The sequence below is a fragment of the Podarcis melisellensis genome (genome assembly GCF_964234715.1).
Source record: "Podarcis melisellensis genome assembly, chromosome: 7".
Classification (NCBI taxonomy): domain Eukaryota; kingdom Metazoa; phylum Chordata; class Lepidosauria; order Squamata; family Lacertidae; genus Podarcis; species Podarcis melisellensis.
This window is the reverse complement of record NC_138539.1, coordinates 43,030,366-43,053,328: the sequence shown is the minus strand read 5'-3', so window position 1 is coordinate 43,053,328 and position 22,963 is coordinate 43,030,366. Positions and strand designations below refer to the sequence as shown.

General features: G+C 39.4%; 1 protein-coding gene across 2 annotated transcripts in view; it reads right to left on the bottom strand.

Annotated features, from left to right (window-relative positions):
• Positions 1 to 22,963, bottom strand: part of CDH2 (cadherin 2) — a 127,052-nt gene that overhangs the window by 93,587 nt on the left and 10,502 nt on the right. Inside the window, exons 1-2 of one of the 2 annotated variants that reach the window (XM_081918523.1) lie at positions 19,441 to 19,572; positions 14,654 to 14,768 (exon numbers count right to left, since the gene is read on the bottom strand). In XM_081918523.1, coding sequence (XP_081774649.1) covers positions 14,654 to 14,768; positions 19,441 to 19,557 — 232 coding nt within the window. In that variant the 5' untranslated portion in view covers positions 19,558 to 19,572. Of the gene's footprint in view, positions 1 to 14,653; positions 14,769 to 19,440; positions 19,573 to 22,963 lie in introns of those variants that run through there. The other variant, XM_081918524.1, reaches the window with a different exon arrangement.

Below are 22,963 nucleotides of genomic sequence, written 5' to 3'. Positions count from 1 at the left end.
CACGCATGGCCAGGAATGAAACCCCCATGTGAAATGATCGCTGCCTGTACAAAAATGAATGATCTTTTCTGAATTATGCAAAGAGAAGTAACAGTGTTTTCCTGTAGTTAAATGAATTCACAGAGAGGAGATTCACTGCTGGCCACATGACCCAGAAAGCTGTCTGTGGATAAATGCCAGCTCCCTTGGCCTGAAAAACAAGATGTGCACCGTACCCCCTAGTCACTTTTGACTGGACTTCACCATCCAGGGGTCCTTTACCTTATTTACCTTTGCCTATAAACAAGCCCCGATGGAACAGTCAGAGATAGGGATAACATCCCTGCCCTGGAATCCCAGCATATGCCACATTTGCATTCCTTCTGTAAAGTGTATTAGGAAGAGACACAGAAACTGCCCCACGGCCACCAAATGAATTTCATGACACTCTTCATGTACATTAGATAAAATCATGGAAGATAAGGCCACCAGTGGCTAATAGCTATGTTCTACTTCCAGTGAGGGAGACAGCATGCCTCTAAATAGAAGTTGCCAAGACTCAGAAAAGTGGAGAGTGCTGCTGCACTCACGTCCAGCTTTCAGGCTTCCCACAGGCAACTGGTTGGTTGCTACGAAAACAGGATCCTGCACTCAATTGTCTTTTGGCCCAATATTCTTATTTTCACTGGCTTTCTCAATGAGCATAAATGATGTTATGCAAAAGAAAACCTTCGGATTCAGCCTTGAAAGGGAAATTATCACCCATGCTAGCGAGTATCATTAGAACTTTGTACATGGTCTGGTCCAATGTACCTGAAAAAAACACATTTCCTTTCCAGCTCCAGGTAACACCCCACTTTTAATTAGGTTACATCTGCTAGGATACAGTACAGGACATTTTTCATTGTGATTCCACAACTATGGAACTCCACTGCCCAGAAGTGCCATGAAATGATGAATGACAGCATTGAGGAGGCAGGTGTAAAACATTCTGCTTTCACAGGCATTTAATATGGTTTCTTTTGAAATGTTTTGGATATACTTTGAAATTCTTGGCTAATCTTGGTCTTTTTTATAGTCCATGTCTTTCATTGTCATTTCTAGTTTATCACCATTATCTGTGCTGACTTAGATTTATTGTAAGCTGCCTTAAGTTGTCTAGAAAAGTGAGGTATCAATAAAAAGTATGATAAATGTTAGAAACTAAAACTTGAAACACCAAACCATGAACTTAGAATTGTCTCCTTGTTGTTTGCAAGAACTTTACAATACTGTGCTGATTTTATGAGAACACGAAGACAAAAGGCAGACAGAGGCACTGAATTCAAATGAGAAACAGTTTTAAGTATAAATGTCAGGGAACTGTTTATTCTTCTCCTTTTTAATTCCAGAAGTATAGAGTTTTGAATTTTCAAGTCGCATATTTAAGCCAGAACACTGTCAATGAAAAAAAAAGTTGGAGAGAGGAGAGAGAAAATAAATAGATGTCACATTAAATTAATGTTTGTTTCCATCACTGGAAACATTATTTAAATAATCAGTTTAGGAAATTAAAACTATTGGCAGTAGCAACAGTGTACAGAGAGATGACCCCTCTAGCCACAGATGTCAGCTTTGGCTTTGAGATCAGAAACTGCCTATGGGCTCTCTGAAAGCTTATAGCCAACAGGTTTATTACAAGTCAAGGACAAATTATAATAACAACAAACCAAATACTTCACCCAATAGTAGAAAGAAACTATTGGAACTAATCTAGCGAGCATTTGAATGGTGCCTTTGCACACCCATTCCCAGAAAATTACATTATTTCACTAAGTTGAAAATTTGGGAGGAACTGAAAGTGAACATAGGTTAAACATTGCCACGTATCAAAACAAGAAAGAGTACACATGACTTATTTGATGAGAAAAAGGTTTTAGGATGAAACTGTTTATTATTTATTTTTTTACTTTGGGCAAGCATTTGTAGAGTGTCACAACAGCTCTATGCTTAAAAGGCCAGAAATGCAATGACTCATCAGAAAAATGTCAGAAAATAGTTATGCGCTACTGAAGAAACTTTAAAAAAGGAACTTGCATGTGGTAAGAGGGCCCACAGAAGAATGTGCAATTTTCGGTTTAGCAGTGGCTTTCCCCAAATCAGTGAGATACTTCTCAAAAAGGATTTTATGAGTTCAGCAGGCTTTTTGCTCACTTTTACCCAGCAGCAGCTTCCTTGCACAGCATCACAAGGTTCCATGTGCTGTTTCTTATGATGTCCACCCAGCATGTGCTATTCTGTGTGGTGTCAGCCTGTATTTTGAATAGAACCAAACTCCTGATTCTACATCACACAGGCAAAGAAATGCATTAATTTTCCTCAATGCATTGTAACTCCAGTCATCATTCTCATATTCCTTGCACTATCGAACAAACATATAACCTTAATAGTAAATGTCTTATTCACAAAGCCTTACTGATTACTTTTGTTAAGCACATGAAATTAGAAAGTGCTTTTGATTCGACTTATCAATAACAACACAGAGATAAAAGACACACTCTGTATGGTATACAGAGCCTAAGGTGGACCTAAAACACCATAAACCATTATGCCAAACAGAACTATTCTTCCTCTATGTCATGCAAATTAGTATGGATAGATTACAGAATATCAGCGTGTTGGACTATAACTGCAATTACATTCACAAGGTAAGAAAAAAGGAGAGCTGAAATTAAATGTGGCTTTCTTGTATTTCATACCACGTGTTAATTAACTGTCAAACAGCAGTGACATATGCATTTATTATAATGTAACAGTAGAGGGAAGTACATCTTGTTAGCATATTAGGTGACCATCTCAACACTGTTGCATATTCATATGGCAATAAAATGAACACTCCTTTCACTAAGAGGCAGCAAAGTAATTTCATACTGAATTATCACATAAAACCTTTCTTTAAGTCCAACCAGCCTATTGCCACATACTTCTCAGGTATCTTCCAGAGACTTCTATAATAAATTTTACACTGACATTGAGCTCCAGGAACAATCATTTTTTTGCATTTTAAGGGGATTTGGAAATCATAGTTTCCTTTGTAATAAATGAAAGTGATGCACTTGGATTCTCTCGATCCAAATATCCATAGGGACATAAAACCCTCCCACAGATAACAGGTGGACATGTAGTACACAGAGAGGTCAGAAAACAAGTTGAAAAAGAAGAATGAAGGATCCTGTCATCACCTGAGAACCTCCAGCAATCATGACATGAAGTCAGAGGCTGTAGAATAACCAGCTGAGGAGCTAAACTGGGTAACTCACTCTGAGCCTGGGATTGAAAACCAGGTGCCCCTAAATCCGGGGCAGGAGCACCCTGAGCCAGATCCCGGGGTACCAAAGTGCATATAGCCAGAGATGAGGCCCTCACAGTGGCGTAGTGTGGGTTGTCAGCACCCGGGGCAAGACAAGTAATTTGCACCCCCTAACCCGTGGATTTGCGCCCCCTAACCCTAACCCCCAGATGTTGCGCCCAGTGCGGCCGACCCCCCCTGCACCCCCCACGCTACGCCACTGGACCCTCACACTCACCTTCCCCTGGACTGAAGTGCCTCCTAACCAATCTACTCAAGGCATGGATCCAAAAGTTAATCACTGGAGGCCTACTAACCATGCCACCCCTTCCCTCAAGTAACAACCACCAGCTTATTATGACTGCTATTCCTGAAATAAGGTCATAGGAAAAAACAATGTTAACAATGCTATCTGAAGAAGTGTGCATGCAGTTAGGACTGTTACAGTGCATGCAGACTGCATACAGTGCATGCAGAATGTTACAGTTAGGACTGAACTCCAGATTAATACCCGTATTTTTCCATGTATAAGACGCCCCCTACTTTTGGGGACCCCAAATTTAGAAAATGGGCATATGCACTATCCATTTATAAGATGCCGTCAGATTTTTAACCATATTTTAAAGTAAAAAAAAACTAGTCTTATACACAGTAAAGTACTTTACTTTTAAATTAGGCACTGGCTCCATTGCATGCAACAGCTACTGAAGCTCATCTTACAAACTTTACATCAAAAACACGCCTAGAATATGGGGTTATATTAAAAGTCAATGCTCTTCCCTCAAGTATGCATTTTAATTTCAAAATGGATTTTTCAAAAAAGGATTTATAATACCCCGTCAACATAACAAAGGCAAGAAGTCTGAAGCAAGTAGGATTTCATGGGCTTATATGGAAAGGCATGTATGTATCTTGCAAAAGAAAAGTCATAAAAATGAAAGTTCATTTCCTAGGGCACTTCAAGTGGATTTCTAAAGGGGATTTCTAAAACTGGAGAAGAAGAAAAATAAAAAGTGCAGTCCAATCCTTGTATAATACAAAAAATATTCACTATAATGTTTGCTGTACTTTACAACACAGAAACAGACACCTTCCTATCCCCTGCAGTGATCCTTAGCAGGGAATTGGAGCACAGACTTCATTACATCGCATCGATCTTACTAAACAAAGGGATCTGAATTTATTGATCTAGTCCAACTAAACCCTGAACTGTTTGCCAGATCATGCATGATATGCAGTTCTGGCTTACTCAACAAGAAAGTAACACAACACTTTTTTCTTTCTTTTGCCCTTAGTCAAACCCCAGTGCGTTGTTTTTTTTAATATAAAGTCAGTGAAAGATGGAGTGCATCATTAAAAACCGTGCTGGCCTAAGCTCAGGCTTTAATTTAATAAAATGTCTACATTCTGCCTCACAAAATGTCTGTTTCCAGTACTCTACAACTGTGGTCAAGATTCCAGTGGCAATTCTACATTTAATTCTGCTCAAGAGCAGAGAAAGTGTCCTTTATATTTCATGACAGATGTAATAGCCTTAGAAGAAAAAAAAAAAGCAAAGCTCAAAATAGTACCAGGCTCTATCTTGTATTGGGACCAATCTATGTCAGAAGCTGGAGGAGAAGAGTTGCTACTAATACACTAGCAACGTGACTACCCTTGCCCATCATTTCCCCTCTATACAACCATCATGTGAGGCTGGAGATATAAAATGCATGTGAAACAGGGAGCAAAAATGCCATACTTCACAGGTCCCTGAAAATAATTGCTGGGTATCCATAATGTGTGGACCCATGCCCCTTTCTCTTCAGTCTATGTATCCATTGTGGCGGCTTACAAGAAGAGAATTACGTAAGTCAAGAAAATGTGGTGGTCTACAATGAACCTGAAAACCAGAATACTGTAGTGGTTCACAACACGGCATAAAACGAAAGAGAAATTAACTGGTATTGCTTTTCATATGGGAAAGAAGTCAATTCTCACTTGCAGCATGATAATGAATGCATTGTTGCATGCCACCAAACTCTGAGTGGTACAAGAATTCCACTTACAGGCGCTTACTCAAGAGTTCGGTTTCTTCAGAGTGAAGGACAGTGGAGACCTTTCTTTCTTTCTTTCTTTCTTTCTTTCTTTCTTTCTTTCTTTCTTTCTTTCTTTCTCTCTCTCTCTCTCTCTCTCTCTCTCTCTCTCTCTCTCTCTCTCTCTCTCCACCCTTGGGCCAGTCCACTTAATCTCCTGCTCCAAGATGCTGATCATAATCCGACCACAAGTCTTTATACAGTGGTGCCCCGCAAGACGAACGCCTCGCAAGACGAAAAACCCGCTAGACGAAAGGGTTTTCAGTTTTGGAGGCGCTTCGTAAAACGAATTTCCCTATGGGATTGCTTCGCAAGACGAAAAAAATCTTGCATCCCCCCGCGGGTTTTTTTCGCTTTTTTCACCCTTTTCTTAAGCCGCTAAGCCGCTTATCAGCTGTTCCGCTGATAAGCCGCTTAACAGCTGATCGCTGGAAGCCGCTTGACAGCTGTAGCGCTAATCCGCTAAGCTGTCAATGGGCTTGCTTCGCAAGACGAAAAAACCGCTAGACGAAGAGAATCGCGGAACAGATTCTTTTCGTCTAGCGAGGCACCACTGTATTGGAGCACTTTTTCCACAATCAGCTGGCCCAGTTCACCCAAAAAGATGACCAGGATTCCCCCTGTAAGCTTACTCCTAATACATTTCATGGGCCCAAACAAATACAAGTAACCCCCCCCCCAGTGGCTCTTGCCCCCAAAACTCATGGGACTCTGAGTGACCCTGGCTGCTGGGGCCTGCTTAAGGGATGAACCTAGTATAGGCACATGAAAGGTCATTGCTGGGTTTTATTTCACTCAACTCAGCAGATGCTGGCTGCCCCCCTGGTGCATGTACGCAGAGCTCCAGCTTTTCCTTCAGGTTTTCCTCAGCCACCATTTCCTCAGGCGCTGGTGCACACTCAGGTGCACAAATTCCTTCTGCTGCTCCTCCTCTTCAGGCATCTCCACAGGCACTGATTCCTCTCGCTCATGCATGCACACACACGGCGTGAAGAGCTCTATAAACAACAGATCTTCATCTCCATCCTCTGAGGCACTTTCCTCCTGCACTCTTCCTTCCACAGCACTCTCCCAAGGGATAGAGAAATAAATTAGAAGCAGCTCCTCAGCCTGCTCACTCTTCTCCCAACACACTTTCCACCTCCTTCACAAGGCCTTTCTTCCTACACCGCTCCCCTCTTCCACAGCAGGCTCCCAGTGAATGGAAAAATCAATCAATCAGAAGCAGCACCTCAGCTTCTGCCGGCTCGCCCTTCTCCAAGGCATTGTCTTCCCCCTTGCCTTCAGCTACTGACTGCATCTCTTCACAGTCCCAGCCCCTTCCACTGCCCATCCACACTCTGGATTTCTTTGGCCACCCACTCAACATGAGTGTCTTACAAGCTCGGCTCCTGTGTCACTTTCAACCCCCTGTAGCTGTTAATCCAGCAGGGCCCTCATCTCTCATGGAGTCATGCTTTCCTCTCCACAGAGGCTTCTCATCTACTCTACTTGAGGCTGCTCTATTTTAGCAAACTGCTGGCTCAGCTGAAGCTCCTAGGTAGGATATTATGGATTTATATGGAAAGCCATGTATATATCCTGCAAAATAAAAAGTCATAAAAATGGGCAAACCTCCACCATCCCCTTACATGCTGCTACTGATCTTAATACAGCTTCCCAGGTAAGATAAGGTGCAGTAAGTTACAGAAGTTGGGTGGGTGGCGGGGTTTGGTTGGGAAACTGCTGGTGGAGAGGCCTTGTGGTGATGGGGAGGACAAATGACAAATGGCCCTGCAAATATGGGGGATGAGTCCAGTAATAATTCATGTGAACAAGCTTAATTTCTGTCTTCCTTACAGTCTGTATCAACATGAGAATACCCCTTATTTGTACCCAACCATCCATTAATCATCCCTAGTTGCATTCTACCCTTGCTTAAGAATTAATATGGTTTACAATAACACATATATTGGTGATACACAAAGATGAGCTATGTTCAGAACAATGAAGTCAAGTCGATTAGCGCAAACTGAATGACATCCAATGTTTTAACACAGTATTATTTAATTTAATGGATTCATTATGTTTTTAGTTAGTGCTAGAATGTGGTTTTATTTTTGTATTATAATCTGTATTTTAAGACACTTTTTAAAAAAACAACCCATTCAATAGGAAGTTCTAGTAATTTCTGTGTCTTCTGATGCTAAAGGATGACAAGTCAACAAAAGATCCCATTGTAAATCTAAATGATAGAACTGAACATATAATTATATACACAATGTGAAAACCAACAGTTTTACACAGAAATTTTGTGAACACATACTCTGGCTCTTCTACATTTTTGCTAAGATTATAATAAGCCAGTGATTCGTGAAAAATCTGCATATTTAAATAAAAGATTTTATTTTTAAAGCTGCTATTCACAAGAGATTATGCCCCAAAATGGAAATTAGGCATTCTGTTTTGGCAACTATAACCATGGTTTAAGGAGCCATTTGCCACCTACCTTATATAACTGAGTTTCTAATATTGCATGTCATAGAACACTACTGTTTCCCATTTTAGAAATGTTTTTAAATTAAAATTTTTGCAAGCAACTCATATGGCTATAAAGCAGTTAGGTGATTATTAATCATTGTTCACTCATCTGAATAAAACTCAAAAAAGCAATGATGTCTATCTGCTTTCGCAACACAAATTCACTTGGACAATTGGATTTTTCTCTTCTTCCCTCTCCAGTCCCCATAAAATCTGCTCTAGAGGGTCTCCCAATCCTCTGGAACAGATCTAGGGGTGGGAAGAGGACTCCAAAAGGGTGGAGATAAAGGAGAAGTGCTGCTAAATTGAGTGGACACCCACTTACACTATGTGGAATCTTACGCTATAGCAACTTTTCTAGTATGCTAAAAAAGCATTACAATAACCGATTTGCAGTAACCCAAGCAATATGCATGGCAAATATTTGCAGGGCCACAGTTGTATAAAAGGTAAGCATGATGTTTTATTAATCGAAAGGACTGCACAAAAGCATATCAGAATCTGCTATACAGACTACCCAAGATAGCCATTGGAACTGATGCAAGATTTCTGTGCAGGAATTCCTTCATTGAACTGTACAGAATGTGGTGTTGAAATGGAAAACTTATTAAATCTTGGGATACTTTTACAACAATAAAACTGCATTAATTCCTAGCATACCACAAGAGTTGTAGTGGTGGTGGTGGGGGATCCAACAGGTTACATGTGCTTGTGGAGCACATTTGCTATCAGCAATGAGAAAGCTGTCATAAGCTATACTTTGATGAGACAAACTTCCAGGCCTGAACATAAGCTGCGGAAGTGATAAGAGCTGGAAAAAACCACTCCTGACCACCAATAGGACGTTGAGTAAAATTCCTTTCCCAAACAGAGTGATCAGTTAGATGCTTAGAATGCCAGAAAGCTCACCAGTAAAGTACCTAAGATAAAAAATTTGACAGCACTTCACTATCAAGAAAGCAGTTTTTCTAATGTCCATCTCCTTAACTTTTATTCACTGCTTTACAAATTTCAGTTTTATCTCAAAAAGGAAGATCACTATATTTCTGTAGTAATTTTCAATGCACCTTATATTCAACACACTTTTTGTTTAATTCTGAAGGACTTATACCCGTACAAAATCTGAAAACAAATTATCTTTAATTTAAAACATGCTATTAAAAACATAGAAAGATTTATTAGAAACCATAAAATCACAAGGAGCAGCATAAAAACAAGAGACCTCATGTAGAAAAAAAAGATAAATTGAATTAAAGGTTCTAAGAAATTAAGTTCTTTTTCTGACGCCAAAATGACACTGGCGTAGGCACCAAGCAAGTCACCCTGGAGAAAGCGTCCTACTTTGGGGGCACCACCACCAAGAAGAGTAGAGAAGAAGAAGAGTTTGGATTTGATATCCCGCTTTATCACTCCCCTTCAGGAGTCTCAAAGCGGCTAACATTCTCCTTTCCCTTCCTCCCCCACAACAAACACTCTGTGAGGTGAGTGGGGCTGAGAGACTTCAAAGAAGTGTGACTGGCCCAAGGTCACCCAGCAGCTGCGTGTGGAGGAGCAGAGATGCGAACCCGGTTCACCAGATTACGAGACTACCGCTCTTAACCACTGCACCAAGAAGGTTGCTTTTCTGGCAGGCACCTGCTGTACATACTTCAGATGGGAAAGGAATGTGGATAAAGGCCTTCAGTGAGGTGCTTAGTGTAAGGAGACAGGCAATCCTTCAAGGAACTGGTCCCAAAGTGTAAGGGGTTTTGGATAGCTATACCAGCCCTTGCAAATGAATCCAGAAATGAAACATAAGCCAGTGCACCTTATGAAGGTCGTGTGAAGATTGTAAGTAGATGTAAACCATAAACTATCAGTAATACCTAATCAAATATAGATACGCGTACTTAAAACTCACAGGTTCATTATTCAACAACAAAAAAGCTGGTTTTAGAGGTAAAATATCTGAGAACAAGCTACCAAGTCAAAAGCACAATGCCTGAAAGCTCAAGTATGTGTACTGAGTAGTAAGTCCCAACTTCAACTCTATAGAAATGTTTTAGGATCAGGATGTGAGTCGACTGTAGAATCATTGCCCATTTTGTGTTTTCTAACTAGCAGCAAAGTTGCAAAAGAAGTTGTAAGCCTGAGAGAGGGGCTTGTCTTATTTTTGCTTTATGTAAAGCAAAGTATGTCCTGGTAGGCAATACAAATAATAATAATAATAATAATAATAATAATAATAATAATAATAATGAAGATTGACATACGAGAAATAGGCAGAGTCATCCTTATGTGTTTAGTGAAAGGGGATTGGAAACGGTGGTCACCAGATTTCTATTTTTCTGTCCCTACTGCCAAGCCATTCAGAATTGCAGTAATGTTTGAAACAGCTGTATTATTGTTTCATCTTCCAGCAACACTCCATCCACCAAGGAAATCGATTGATTCCCCCCGCCCTGGCAAAACAGTATGGCCTACATCTTCGCTTAAGCAACAGCCAGATTCTGGCTCTGTCTGAGAGTCTACCTATATTCTATTCTTGCTGTCTATTTTTCTCCCTGCCTATCTAGGCCTCCTGTAAGAGTTGCCACAGAACTGCTTTCTTTCAACAAATTATCTAACACTTACATGAGATGCTGTCTGGTAGATCTCTTTGGGGTGCGTTTTCTGTAACTGTTGCAGTGCAACAGGGAACTGGGATTTGTGCACCCGTAAATTGGATATTAACCCTATACATTTCTCAGAAGGAAGTCTCACTGAGTTCTACGGGTCTTACCACCAGGTAAGTGCTTATAGGTTTGCAGCCGTATTGAGGAGACATGCAAAAGCAGTATCTGACACAGATCTCTAACATTTCACAGTGCAAGTATAACCTTAAGAGTTTTCTGTTTTGAAGGGAAACAAATTAGTGTTTCCCTAATGTGTTAAAATTCAACAAAAAGAACAGAAACAAATGAAAAAAGTTTGGTCACTTTGTGAGTCTCTTGCCTCAGTCGCTGTATTTTAATGCTGGCTAAGAGGATAATAAAACCTCTATACCTCAGGCAACTGACAGTATAGTAAAAAAAATCTTTAAAAAGCTTCAACCCTCACAGAAAATCCATAACAATTAAAGTGCAGAATTCAGATCTCGAGCTGGTGTAAATCTGGATATACGCCAACAATATCAAGGGAAATACAGGGTTCCGAATCTGGCCCTCAGAGCTTTTCACCCTCAAAAGGGAGCACAACACAAAGCATGCTTAACTTCTATTGTCACATGCATCTAGTTTAATAACCAGAAAATGGGCTTTTGACAACAATAGTACTTCAAAATGACAGTGTAATTAAATTTTAAGTCAAAGCCATCCAATGATGGCCTGTACATTTATGTAAAACCAGCAAATGATATGCTTTCAAGCATGTCGGTACTTTCAAGAGAATTAACCATTAAAATAATTTGACTAAGGAAGTTGTAGTGAACAAAACAAACAAACAGGAAGTTTTTTTAAAAAAACTAATGCACACTGATTCAAATAAAAAAGAAATTAAAAGCTGTCTTGTAATATTCACTTTCTGTACATTGCAACTGAATTCCTGTGTTGTCTAGTGGTTGATATATACACAGGGTAGACTTAACTGACTTTAATGTGTCTACTCTGAGTATAACCCAATTAGATAAAATACAGTAAAATGCACCGCTGTAATCCACTACCCCAGGGTGGTCTAATCTCTCAGACCAAGTGAGTCAGAAAAATACTTTGAATTTCTGACAACACCGAAGCACAACAGTTTGTTGCTGCCACTGCTGGTCATTAACTGGAGGGGGGGCATAGCAAGGGCCATTTCAAAGGCCTCAAGGGCTGCATGTAGGCTATGTGTTGGACCACCCTGAACTCGACTGTTATTTAAGGGCACTTGGCTTTCAGGCCAAATGTTTCCACTGCAAAATAAACTTTTCAGCTTTATAGCAAATTAATCCACCAAGCTGTATTGTGACTAGTTTGTAAAGTCCTGTGTTGGGTTATCTGATAATGGAGAGGTTATTGTATATTTGGTGTCTACGTGTTTGGGGCGGGAGGAGACTGAGCCAAACTTTGGTTCGTTGAAAGGTGAGGTTTATGGTTAAATTTCAACACCCCACATTCTCATATAGCTAACTGCTTGCTACCTAAAAATTTATAGCAACCTTTCTTCTGGATGCTGGTACCACAAAACTCAAGAACAACCACCCTGCATTCCACACAATTCATGACCTGGGCTTGTCACATGGACATCACACAATCAAAGTTCTGGAAGAAACCAGCCTCTTGTGGCATTGGATTTGTTAGGGGCATTAGGCGTTGTCTCTGAAGGAAAAAATATAAAACATTCTCTACCTCATAGCTTTTTTACATGCCCCCCCAGCCACTTCTGCTGTTGGCACAGCATAGTTAAGATTAATCCATGCTAAAACAGGTATGAAAGCTTCCAAACTCCTCATAGCTTCACTGGAGGAAAGAGAAAAGGGTGTGAATCTGAGGCGTCATCTTGCAAATCATGGTTTAGTGTCTTGTGAAACCATGGTTTGGGTTGCTAAGCTAAACACTATCCCTATGGGTGTGTATAAGAAGACACCAGTGAAGCTTGCAGCAGAAGACCTAGAAAAGTACCTAGCAGAGAACTTCGGAGAGGCAAGGGATCTCAATTAACCAAAGTTTGCTCAGTACAGATGTTAACATTTAGCCATAGTTATACAAACCATGGTATGCCAGCCCCCTTCAAACTATGGCTTCATATTCTGGGTTGTGGCCAATAGTTACTCAGCCATGGTTATGTATGCAGATATAATGAGTAATGTTAAACTTTATGTCAGTATAATAGTAGAATATTAACTGTTAGATGAGTAGCATATTGTGATTGTTTTCCCCTTTTTTATTTAAATAGGGATATTTCATTATTTGTCTTTACAATGTTGTTATATATTGAAAGAATTTAACAAACATATTGTGATTGTACTCCCTTGGGATCAGTGTAAATAATTTCAAAGTTCTTCTTGAAACAAAGATTTCACACTTTATCTGCAGTTCCTTTGTTCAGATCCTTCACAAACATTTTTCTCCACAGGGCAAGTAGGAATACCTCTAGAAGACTTGGAAGAGAAACTTTACCAAAGTGGCAGCTCTTTTCTTTTAGGTAACAAATTACTAGCAGAAGTGTGTGGTACTTTTTGTGAACTAGTTACTTTTCTGGGCAAATTATCTGCAAGTCTTCTTAAGAGGGAGGATTATTTTATACTTACTCGTATATGAATGTGAACAAAATCATCAGGAAACATTCTTTTGAAAACAGGGAAGAAACTGCTGTTTTGACTATTATGATAGGTGTGAATTGCAGCTAATTGCACTACCAAATTGAACTCTAGAAATTCATAGTTAAAGATAGAAACAGCAACACAATTCCCAATATCAAGAAACTAGTTTTGAAGAATATTCCAAGTTGTCTTATCATTTTTGAAACCTACTAATTAGTGAACCAAATATATGGAATTTATTTCCTTGCTTTAAATGAATCAAGGAAGTACTTTATTAAAGTCAGGATTTAATAATCTAAAACCAATAAATTCCTTTTGCATTTGAGATTCAATTATTGTTATGAAAGCACTAGGAAGGTCTGTAAAAATATAATTATGAGCAGACACTGCTGAATAGAATACGTTAAATACAGAAGAAAGCTTTTGTTTCAAGGATCAGTTTGATTTGTGGCTCCATTTTTAAAAAAAATCTTTTTCATTTATGTTAATGGCTTGATCTATGCAGCAATATTTGTAGAAGAAAGAAACAATGGATAGAATCAAATTAGTTTTTATTTAAGATAGATTTGAAACTCACTGAAACTAATCCTCTTGATCAGCGCCATAATTTCTAAATTAGCTGCAAAGTAATTTCTATGATATTCACATCTTATAAAACAACAAAATTAATACATTTTTCTTACTCTGAGGCCCTCTACTGACAATTAAAATTCTCTCTCTCTTTGTATAGAGAAATCTGTCTAGCTGTGAAGTATTAGCAATATATTTCACACAATATATGTTTCTCACAGAACAGAAATAAATAAACAATTTTAATATTTTTGTGTTTCTTGAGATTTCTGCCAGCTTCTATGGCATTGAAGGCTGAAGAAATGGGAACCGCCTCTCTTTTTGTTCTCATTCTGGTTATTATGCCATTTGGGGGGAAAGGATAGAGGGAATTTTTTAAAAGTAGGTAGCTTTCACAAATCATATGACAGCTTAGTAAAAGGCTTTTTTCACGTGTACAAAAAACACTCAGAACGAGAGAAGTGGGTGAGGGGAGATGAGAACATAGATATTATACTATTTTATCCTTCTATGAACACTACCCCTGCCACATAGCAAGCAAATTTTGGTACAGGGAGGGAACTGATTTGGGGACAATCTTTTTCTGTAATAAAATTTCAGTTCCTATTTAGGATAAGAAAGGTCCTTGTTATAATTTACAAAATTGAGAATGATCTTATAAAGAGGGCTAACAGGAAAGTATTGCAATGAAGCCATCTCACAATGAGTTCTGTGGAAAAGTACTCTGGAAAAGGCATTTCAATGGCAAACCTTTGGTCAATCATTTCTATCTAACTGAATTCCAAAACTACATCTAGTAGTATATATCTGGTATATTACTGAAGTAAAAGAGGGTTCTTGTGTTATTTAAGGAATCCAAACAATATACCTTAGAATTAATGTATGCACAAGAAATAAGAAACTAAATGTCACATGCAACTGTACCATTTAGAAGAGGCTGTCCTTCATGAACTCCCCTGGATATGACTGCATTGTAAACGTCTTCAGGAAACCCAGTCTTGCATAATGTGCCTTCTTCACAAGTTGCCTTTATAGGTGCCTGAAATGCAAGACAAAATTTATGTAATACTCGCAACCCCATTCAATTGAGAAGCATTGCACTTGGCATAAACCCCGATTTTGCTACTATCTTGTACAAACAACCTCTTTGTTTCTAAATGGCTGCAATTAGAATTCTGGGGGCAAAGGGTTAATCTTTTTGATAACTGGGATGCAAGGAACAAATCCCACTTGTCTAGTAAGATCTAAATAATACACAATCTTGATTCTTTATATAACTGAATGTTTCAGCTTAAACAGCCATTCAGGCTGAAGTAGAATTGTGGAAAAAACAAATTCATTTCTTCAAATAAAAATAAATGTTACAGAAAACTGATTATCAAGTTTGTCAGATATGAATCTGAGGCATTCAAGAGATTTAATGGCCAATTCAAAACATGTTCACTAAACCTGTCAATACATTTCAAGCTCTGCTCAACTCTGAATTTGTCTGATTGGATAAATGCAGTCATATGAAATCTCTATATACATTTGCAAATAAATGTTTTTAATACAATCGTCTTTGCTATAAAGTTACTGAAGAATAGTTACTCAGTTCACAAAGAAAGCCTGATTTGTTGTCTTTATGAAACTGTTAACCCTTAGTTTAAAAAACTGTTTTCATGCAGCATTTTCATTAATGGGAGTAAATAGTAATCTGAGTTAAACAGTTTTAAAAAACCACTCCTGTGTCATCTTACAGCACAACTTAAACAATTCCAATCTAAGCAGGCTTCTACAGACAGACATTTAAAATTTAAATAGTCCTTTGAACTATCACTAGTAAGCCATTTACACTGTTTGTAGCTAATACCATCAATTGGAGGCTTTCTTTAATATAGCTGATCTACCTAAATGCCAAGTATGACATTAATAACCATGCTGTCTCCTGCTCTTACCTCATTAAAACATACAACATTGTACAATTTAACAACCCACTTCTGTAGTGAAAGAAGGCCAAATAAAAGATCTACGTGACCAGAGTCAAAAACTATACTAGGGGGTGTATTGTACATTTCATTACCATAAACATTTTTAATCAGAGGACTTCCACTTCCCAAGTATTTTGGTGTCATATGAACATTAAGCTGCACACAAGATTTGACTGCAATTATCTTAGGCACCTATAGACAAACAACTGTGCTAAACAAAATGCACATGATTTCTGAATTATAAGAGAATTATTCTGGAAAATGCTAAGTACTGCTTTTAAACAACAACTGTAATAAACCCTGAAAATCAGAGTGGGAGGCGGTTCTTCAGCCCAAGATGCTGTCAGATTCCATAATTTAATAAGCAAACTCAATGTAACTAACAAGGAGGGGGGGGGGGACAGACATCCTAACTACCCTTGAAACAAATAAATCCTGGGTGGGCAGCTGAGTAGATAACAGGATTTTAACAAGCCTGCACTGATGTGCATGGGAATCAGTCGGCCTTTCCAGCACGCTATATCTGCTAAAACAACTCTTATAAACTGAAACAATGCCCAATGAAACAAAGACTTGGGGACATGAATAAAGAGGCCTCTTTATGCTTTCATTTGCAACCTCTCAATTTTCCCCAGAGACAAAAGACAGCACTCTGTTCCCAAAAGCAAGTCTATTGTAAAGATTTTGTGGCCATAAACACATGAGAGGAATCAGAGATTCAAACTTTGACAATGCCTTAGCCTCTCGTGTTTTGCATTTGGAATTAAATAAAACTGAATCTCGAATCACCACACAATCTGGGTCGTTTCAAGTTCAGTTGAAGAGTATGAAGCATCACAGCCATACATTTCTCTTTTACATTTTTATTTCATGACACAGCAAAACAATTTAAAGCCAAACATTGTAATCTTCATAATACTGTAGAAAGGAAGCTGAAGCGTGTAAGAACACCACTCCTTTCTGCCTAGGGTGCAGACTTCTCCCCTGAATGAAGAACGTTGAAATCATAAAAACAATTCCCCTTTCCCCCTTGGGAGAACTATTCATAAAATGTTCTTTCTAGTAAAGATATGTCTGTAGAGATCTGTAAGAATCAAAGTAGCTTTTCATGGGAATTCTGCAGTTTTAAGATATGACCACCATTTTTTAAAAGTCTGTTTATACATGCATGACAAAATTATAAAAACAAGAGTAAGGTGTTGTTTTTCAATTACTGAGCCATGGACCATTGCCAAACTAAGAGTGATTCTTCCCGCCAGTCCTCTGCTAGAGATTTGGCTCAGCTGCTGCTGCTGGGTGTGAAATCTCTGTTTTCTTCCTTCTGCAGAAGCAAATCAAACCAAACTTTGCCCTCCTCTCAGCAAGAAGATAAAGGCAACTGCGCATCTTACACTTGCTATAGAGATGCTGTTTTAAATCATCTCACATAACAGATGTCATATTATGATGAAACATTTGTTTATAAAGAGAGGCTTGTGGATCATTCTTTTTGGACAGTTGTAAAAGCATGAATTGCAGGATGTGGGTGATGAACTACAACATAGCAACAGTTCAACAGTAATAAACCCTGTCAAGCAATTTAAATGGGCTGCACACAGCAACTGTAACTTGCAAAGGGGCCTGAGATTTAAAAGCAGCAAAAACTCACCTCACTAGGGCCTTGAGTTCTCTAATAATCACTAGTGGGAAGCACTGGTATAAGGACCTAGGCAAAAATCCATCATAATTCTGCTCAAGGGGCCTGGCTGGTCATACCTTATATTTCCTAGTGTCATTGTTGTCTATTGGCGGGACTAATGAAATAGCTTAAAGAGAGGCCAACAAAAATGTGATGCGAATGGCCTCTGAAATGCAGATCTCAATACAATCTACAGAGCCCTGTTGAAAGTGGGAGGGCAACATCAACGCTACTGCACAAGTACTAGACCATGAAAAATACCCTAAGTGCCACCTTCATGAGGCACAGAAAATACTGCTAGTATCTTTTGTCTCTGTTCTTACAAAAGTAATTAAAGCAAAAATACTGTTATCAAAAACTGACCGCAATGTAAGAAAATTAAATATACTAGCTTAATGACCGGCATATACCCGGGGGTCTCTCTGAAGGTATGCCAAGGGACTGAGTAGGCTAAGATTGCTGCACATCCATGGTCCCTCCGCCTTGACACACCATGTCCATGCCTCCACGAGCTCTGAGTACAGATGGAGAGTAATTCGCAATGCCTAACCTTTCCATAGTTTTACTAGGAAACCTTGCACTGTGGACCTCCCTCTCGAACAGTGGTGAGAGAGATCTGCTGGATGCAGCCGCCCATCATCTGCTCTTCCTGGGGCATTTGGGATTGCTTAAGTAGGCATCAGTTCTGGAAAGGTTTAAGCAACATTAAGCAGGTAACTACTCAAATGCACAGGATAGGCAGGTCTTTTAGTCGGTGAAATACTATTACGGGAAAAGAACTGAAATGAGCTGGCCTACAAACCACCTGCAGGAAATATGTCACTCCATTGGTTTTTACTGAAATCAACAGAAATAAATTCTTAAGTAGATGGTAATTAAATTGCAGCTAGACAAAACATATCACATGTCACTAAAATGCAATTTTGCTTGGCTTAAAAAACATTTCAACTTTCACTCAAAACAATGAGAAAAGCAAAACACATACAGTATTCTGAATGTCTTCTAGATTAGTATCAAGTTTGAAAACCTAACTATAATATTGATTTACAACTGAACTTTTTAAATCATCATTTTTATCAACCTTGTGCCAACAGTCTACTAATTACTTTTAAATATTAGAAAACTGCTAGCCCATCACTGTAGATCAATCCAACTAGGCAGGGGGCAGAGCGACATTCCAGTTGAGGAAAAAATCTCAGTGGTCACTCAGCTGGATGCAAATAACTGATTCCTCAGTTAAAATATTTATTCTATCTACATTACAGTGTGTTATCTCACTAAAACAGATTGTTTCAAAATATGTCAGTGCTTGGCCCAATAGACGAGCTTCCTTAGGCTGAAAATAATCACATCTAAAGTGACAATATTTTTAAATTTTTAAAAATAATTATTGTTTGCTTGTAATTAGTAACTCATCTGGTTGCTTGTGACAGTCATAAGCAGCCACACCACTAAGGCAGAGAGCATAGATACAGATTGGTTTTGATTTTGCTTCTAATTGTATTTCACAGCTTTTAAATTTGTTGACCACTCAGAGAACATGGTTAATTGGGCAATATGTAAATGCTGAAAAATAATAATTAAATGCTATATTATTTCCCTGACTGGGTAAAGCCCTCAAATCTGCAGTCTCCTAGGAAGAATAGTAAGGGGAACAGGACCCCACCCCTAGCAGATCTCCAGGCAACCAGAAATCCTGATGAGCCATCTTCCCTACTCCAAGATCAGAGAACTACACACCAATTGCATAGCTTCCTAGCCTTGGACCCCGTCATCTCCCTAGGAGAGCAAATGGCAAGCCCAGTAGGAGTTTCAGGGCTGTGAGTGAAGCACCCAGCCAGCTTAATGTGAGGTTACTCAGAGAAAGAAGGATGTGTGTATAACCAGCCAACCAGATCAAGGCCTGGTTGAACCAGGAAAGGGAGCCTCCAACTCCCATATAAGCTCTCATTCTGGAATGATTCATTGCCGAAGCAACAGCTCCCTTAGAGGTCCAAGCATTCCTGAACAGGTGAAACAGACAATATCATTAAGCAGACAATAACATTAATTATTCTCTTCACCTTCTTGTCTAAAAGAGAGATTCGTATAGGGAAAAGATAGATCTTGTGGCTGCATTTGTAGTCTTCTGCAAGAGAGAAAGGGAAACAGAGAACATAGACTGGGATAGTCAAGTACATCACTAGATCCCTATGAGCCTTCCAGCTTTAAGGCCAAATGCAAAAAAAGACTCACTCCTTTGGTATCAGGTATTTACAAGTAATAACACTAAGGTGGCATCCACCCCACCCCAATTTAGGACAAAAGATGTGGAAGAGCTGTAACAGCTACACTGCAGGAGAAGGTAATGAAGGAGGGGAAAACATAAAACAGGATTGAGGAAGGAGATAATACCTCTCCCCAATATATTATTTGCAACACTGCTACCTTCAACCTTCTGATCATAATCTGATTGGAAGATAAACAAAACTGTTCCCAGTTCTGCTCTTTCTGTTCAACATTAGAAGCTTCATTTGTCTCTCCAGAGTATGAGACTGTAAAATGAGCAGGAGGTCTTTTTCCTGCAAGTACAGCTAATCTCTTCTCATAAATCATTACATCTTCCAGGGATGTTCAGGGTCATCGGCAAAAAACCAAAACAAAAAAACTAGATAAGGGGGAAATGTTTGAAGGTATAATTTTCAACAGAATTGTACAGCCTCAGTATTACATTAAAAGCCCATTACAACTACCATGCCCCATCACTTGTAATATTGGTGTAAAAATACTATCCAGACCACAGGTAGTCAACCTTTTTATACCTACCACTCACTAAGCATCTTTCTTGATGGTACCATCCTTACCGCCCACCAGTTCTCAATGGAAGGAGGATTTAGCTTGTGCCATAGAACCCCCTACCACCCACCTATAATCCTGAAACACCCACTAGTGGGCGGTAGGGACCAGGCTGACAATCCCTGATCTAGACCTTAAATAGCCTAAATCACTGTTTCACTAGCTTTCACTGAACAGCCCTGATGCGGAGAGCATACTGGCCAATCTGTAATCACATGTTTTTATATGATGTATCAGCAAACAACTAAGCAGAGATGAAAAAAGAGGGAGTATTGAAACTTAAACTTAAGGCACAGGTGCATGCAAGGTGATCTGCCCCCACTTCTCAGGGCACCCTTGAGCAGGAAGGTCTGAAGGGAGATTCTAACCACAATCTGCTGAACTTGGTTGTAACCTCTCCACAGAATTGTGTTCAAGACTGAAATGAGGATTCTAACCACATTTGACTGATCACAGTTTAAATCTCTCTGCAGTCCTTTCTGCTCAATGTACGAAGGTTGGGAGAGGAAAAGGCAGGGCCTATATCAATGGGGCAGCGCCAGCATGTGCTCACACCCTACTAGGGATGGAAATTTGGTTTTGTTTTTATTTCAACAAAAAAACAAACCCTACTTAATTCACATTTCTCACACCAATATGTGCATTAAAACACAGCTATCCTTCAAAATTCAGTTGTTTGGATTTTGTGATGCAGTTTCCCCCCAAACAACATGTACCAAAATGCATGTGCCTAAAAAGACATATATATGTTAGTGAAAATTACATACAAAAATGCCTAATATTAGGGAATAGTGTTCCAAAAATGTGTGTATTAATCAAAACTGCATACAAAATTATTTTTATTAGGAGAAATTTATGCTAAAGTGTTTTTTTTTAAATCAAGTTACTGACTGCATAAATGTGGAAAACAAAATGTAAGATTGGAAGGAGAAACTTAAGTGAGCTGAAACAGATATTTTTCCATCTCAAACTCTTGCCATCTTTGAGGCCTCACATATTCTTCTGAACACCACTACGGGGATAGGAGGGGGAAAATATCACATCTACCCTTAAAGTTTGAATAGGACCGTAACATTTCACAATGCACACAGGGAAATGTGACCTACAGCCACAAAGGGTTGTATCCAAGAAAGTTATACAGTGTAGACCCAAATAAGTTAATGGACCCAAATCAGTCATGTCCATTAATTTACATGGGTTTACTCTGAATAGTACCAAAATTGAATAGAACCATGGCTGTGAACTTTTCCCTTTTCTTGCGAGGAATCCTATTCAGAATAAGGGAAACATTGACAGCTATGAACAGAACACAACATCATCCTACACATGGAAAACTCACAAGTCAGGGAGGTTTCTAGTTGACCTTCTGATTATCTTTCCACCTGCAAATGTGTGTTTCTCCTCACTTATTTTGAGAAAATGCATACCATAACAACAAAAACAACACACACACACACACCAGTTTAAAAGGCCGTAGGTTTGTTTAATTAGCCGAAGAAGAGAAGTGTTTTTGCCTGGTACCTAAAGATGTATAACGAAGACGCCAGACAAACCTCCTTGGGGAGAGCATTTCACCAATTGGGAGTCATCACAAAAAAGGCCCATTCTCATGTAGCTGCACACAAGCATGGGCCTCAGGTGATGATCGCAGGATTTGGGTCAGTTCATCTGGGGAAAGGCGGTCCTTGAAGTATTGCGGTCCTGAGCTGTTTCAGGTTTTCTAGGTCAAAACCAGCACTCTGAACTGGGCCCAGAAACTAGAGTTGGCCCAGGATTGGCATTATATGCTCAAACAGTCTCGCCCAGGCAAGTAACCTGGCTGATGAATTCTGCACCAGCTGAAGTTTCCGAAACGTCTTCAGAGGCAGACCCACATATAACATGCTGCAGTAATCTAACCTAGAGGTTACCAGAGCACAGATGGCTGAAGTTAGGCTATCCCTGTCCATGCAGGGGGACAGCTGGGCCACCAGCTGAAGGTGATAGAAGGCACCACTGAGGCCACCTGAGGCTTAAGTGACAGGAATGGACCCAGAGGAACCCCAAGCTGCATATCTGTCCCTTCAGAGGGAGTGTAACCCCATCAAGAGCAGGCAGTATCCCATCCATCCAGTCTAAGGAACCACGCACTAACAGTGCTTCAGTCTTATCTCGATTGGGCTTCAGTTCATTGGCTCTCATCTACTCCATTATTGAGGAAGGTAACGGTCCAGCACATCCACTGTCACACTGCTGGGTTGCCTACATACACTGTATAAAAGGATGGGAGGTCCTTTCTCTGTACTAAACCTTTTATTTGTCTCATATTTCCCTATGTGATTTTCCCTTCAAGTTGTATTTTTAGTGATATAAATAGCCTAGCTTGAACAACACTGCGAGTAGTAACCTTTATAATAATAAATGCCAATGGAAGTGTGGGAACTGTCGTCTCTCCTAAAATTAAGAAAACTAACCTCTGTTGAGCCACAGGTCTGTATGATGCATTTCCTTAGTGTGCACTGAAACTCTGACCCCAGTTTTGAAGTCCTTGCACAGTACAGCTATTTTAAATATTGAGTTCTCTTAACTAAATTAAATGCAGCTCTTGTGTTCCTTAATGCTTCAAAGCTCTTGGAAGTCAGTGGAGGCGCCCATCAGCGCAAATGTGTTGTGGGTAGGGCAGCCAATTTTAAACTGTGAAGTTTGTCAAAACACATCCCTTAGACAAAGAGATGAACTGATTTTACAACGGCAGAAGAGAAACACTTACAG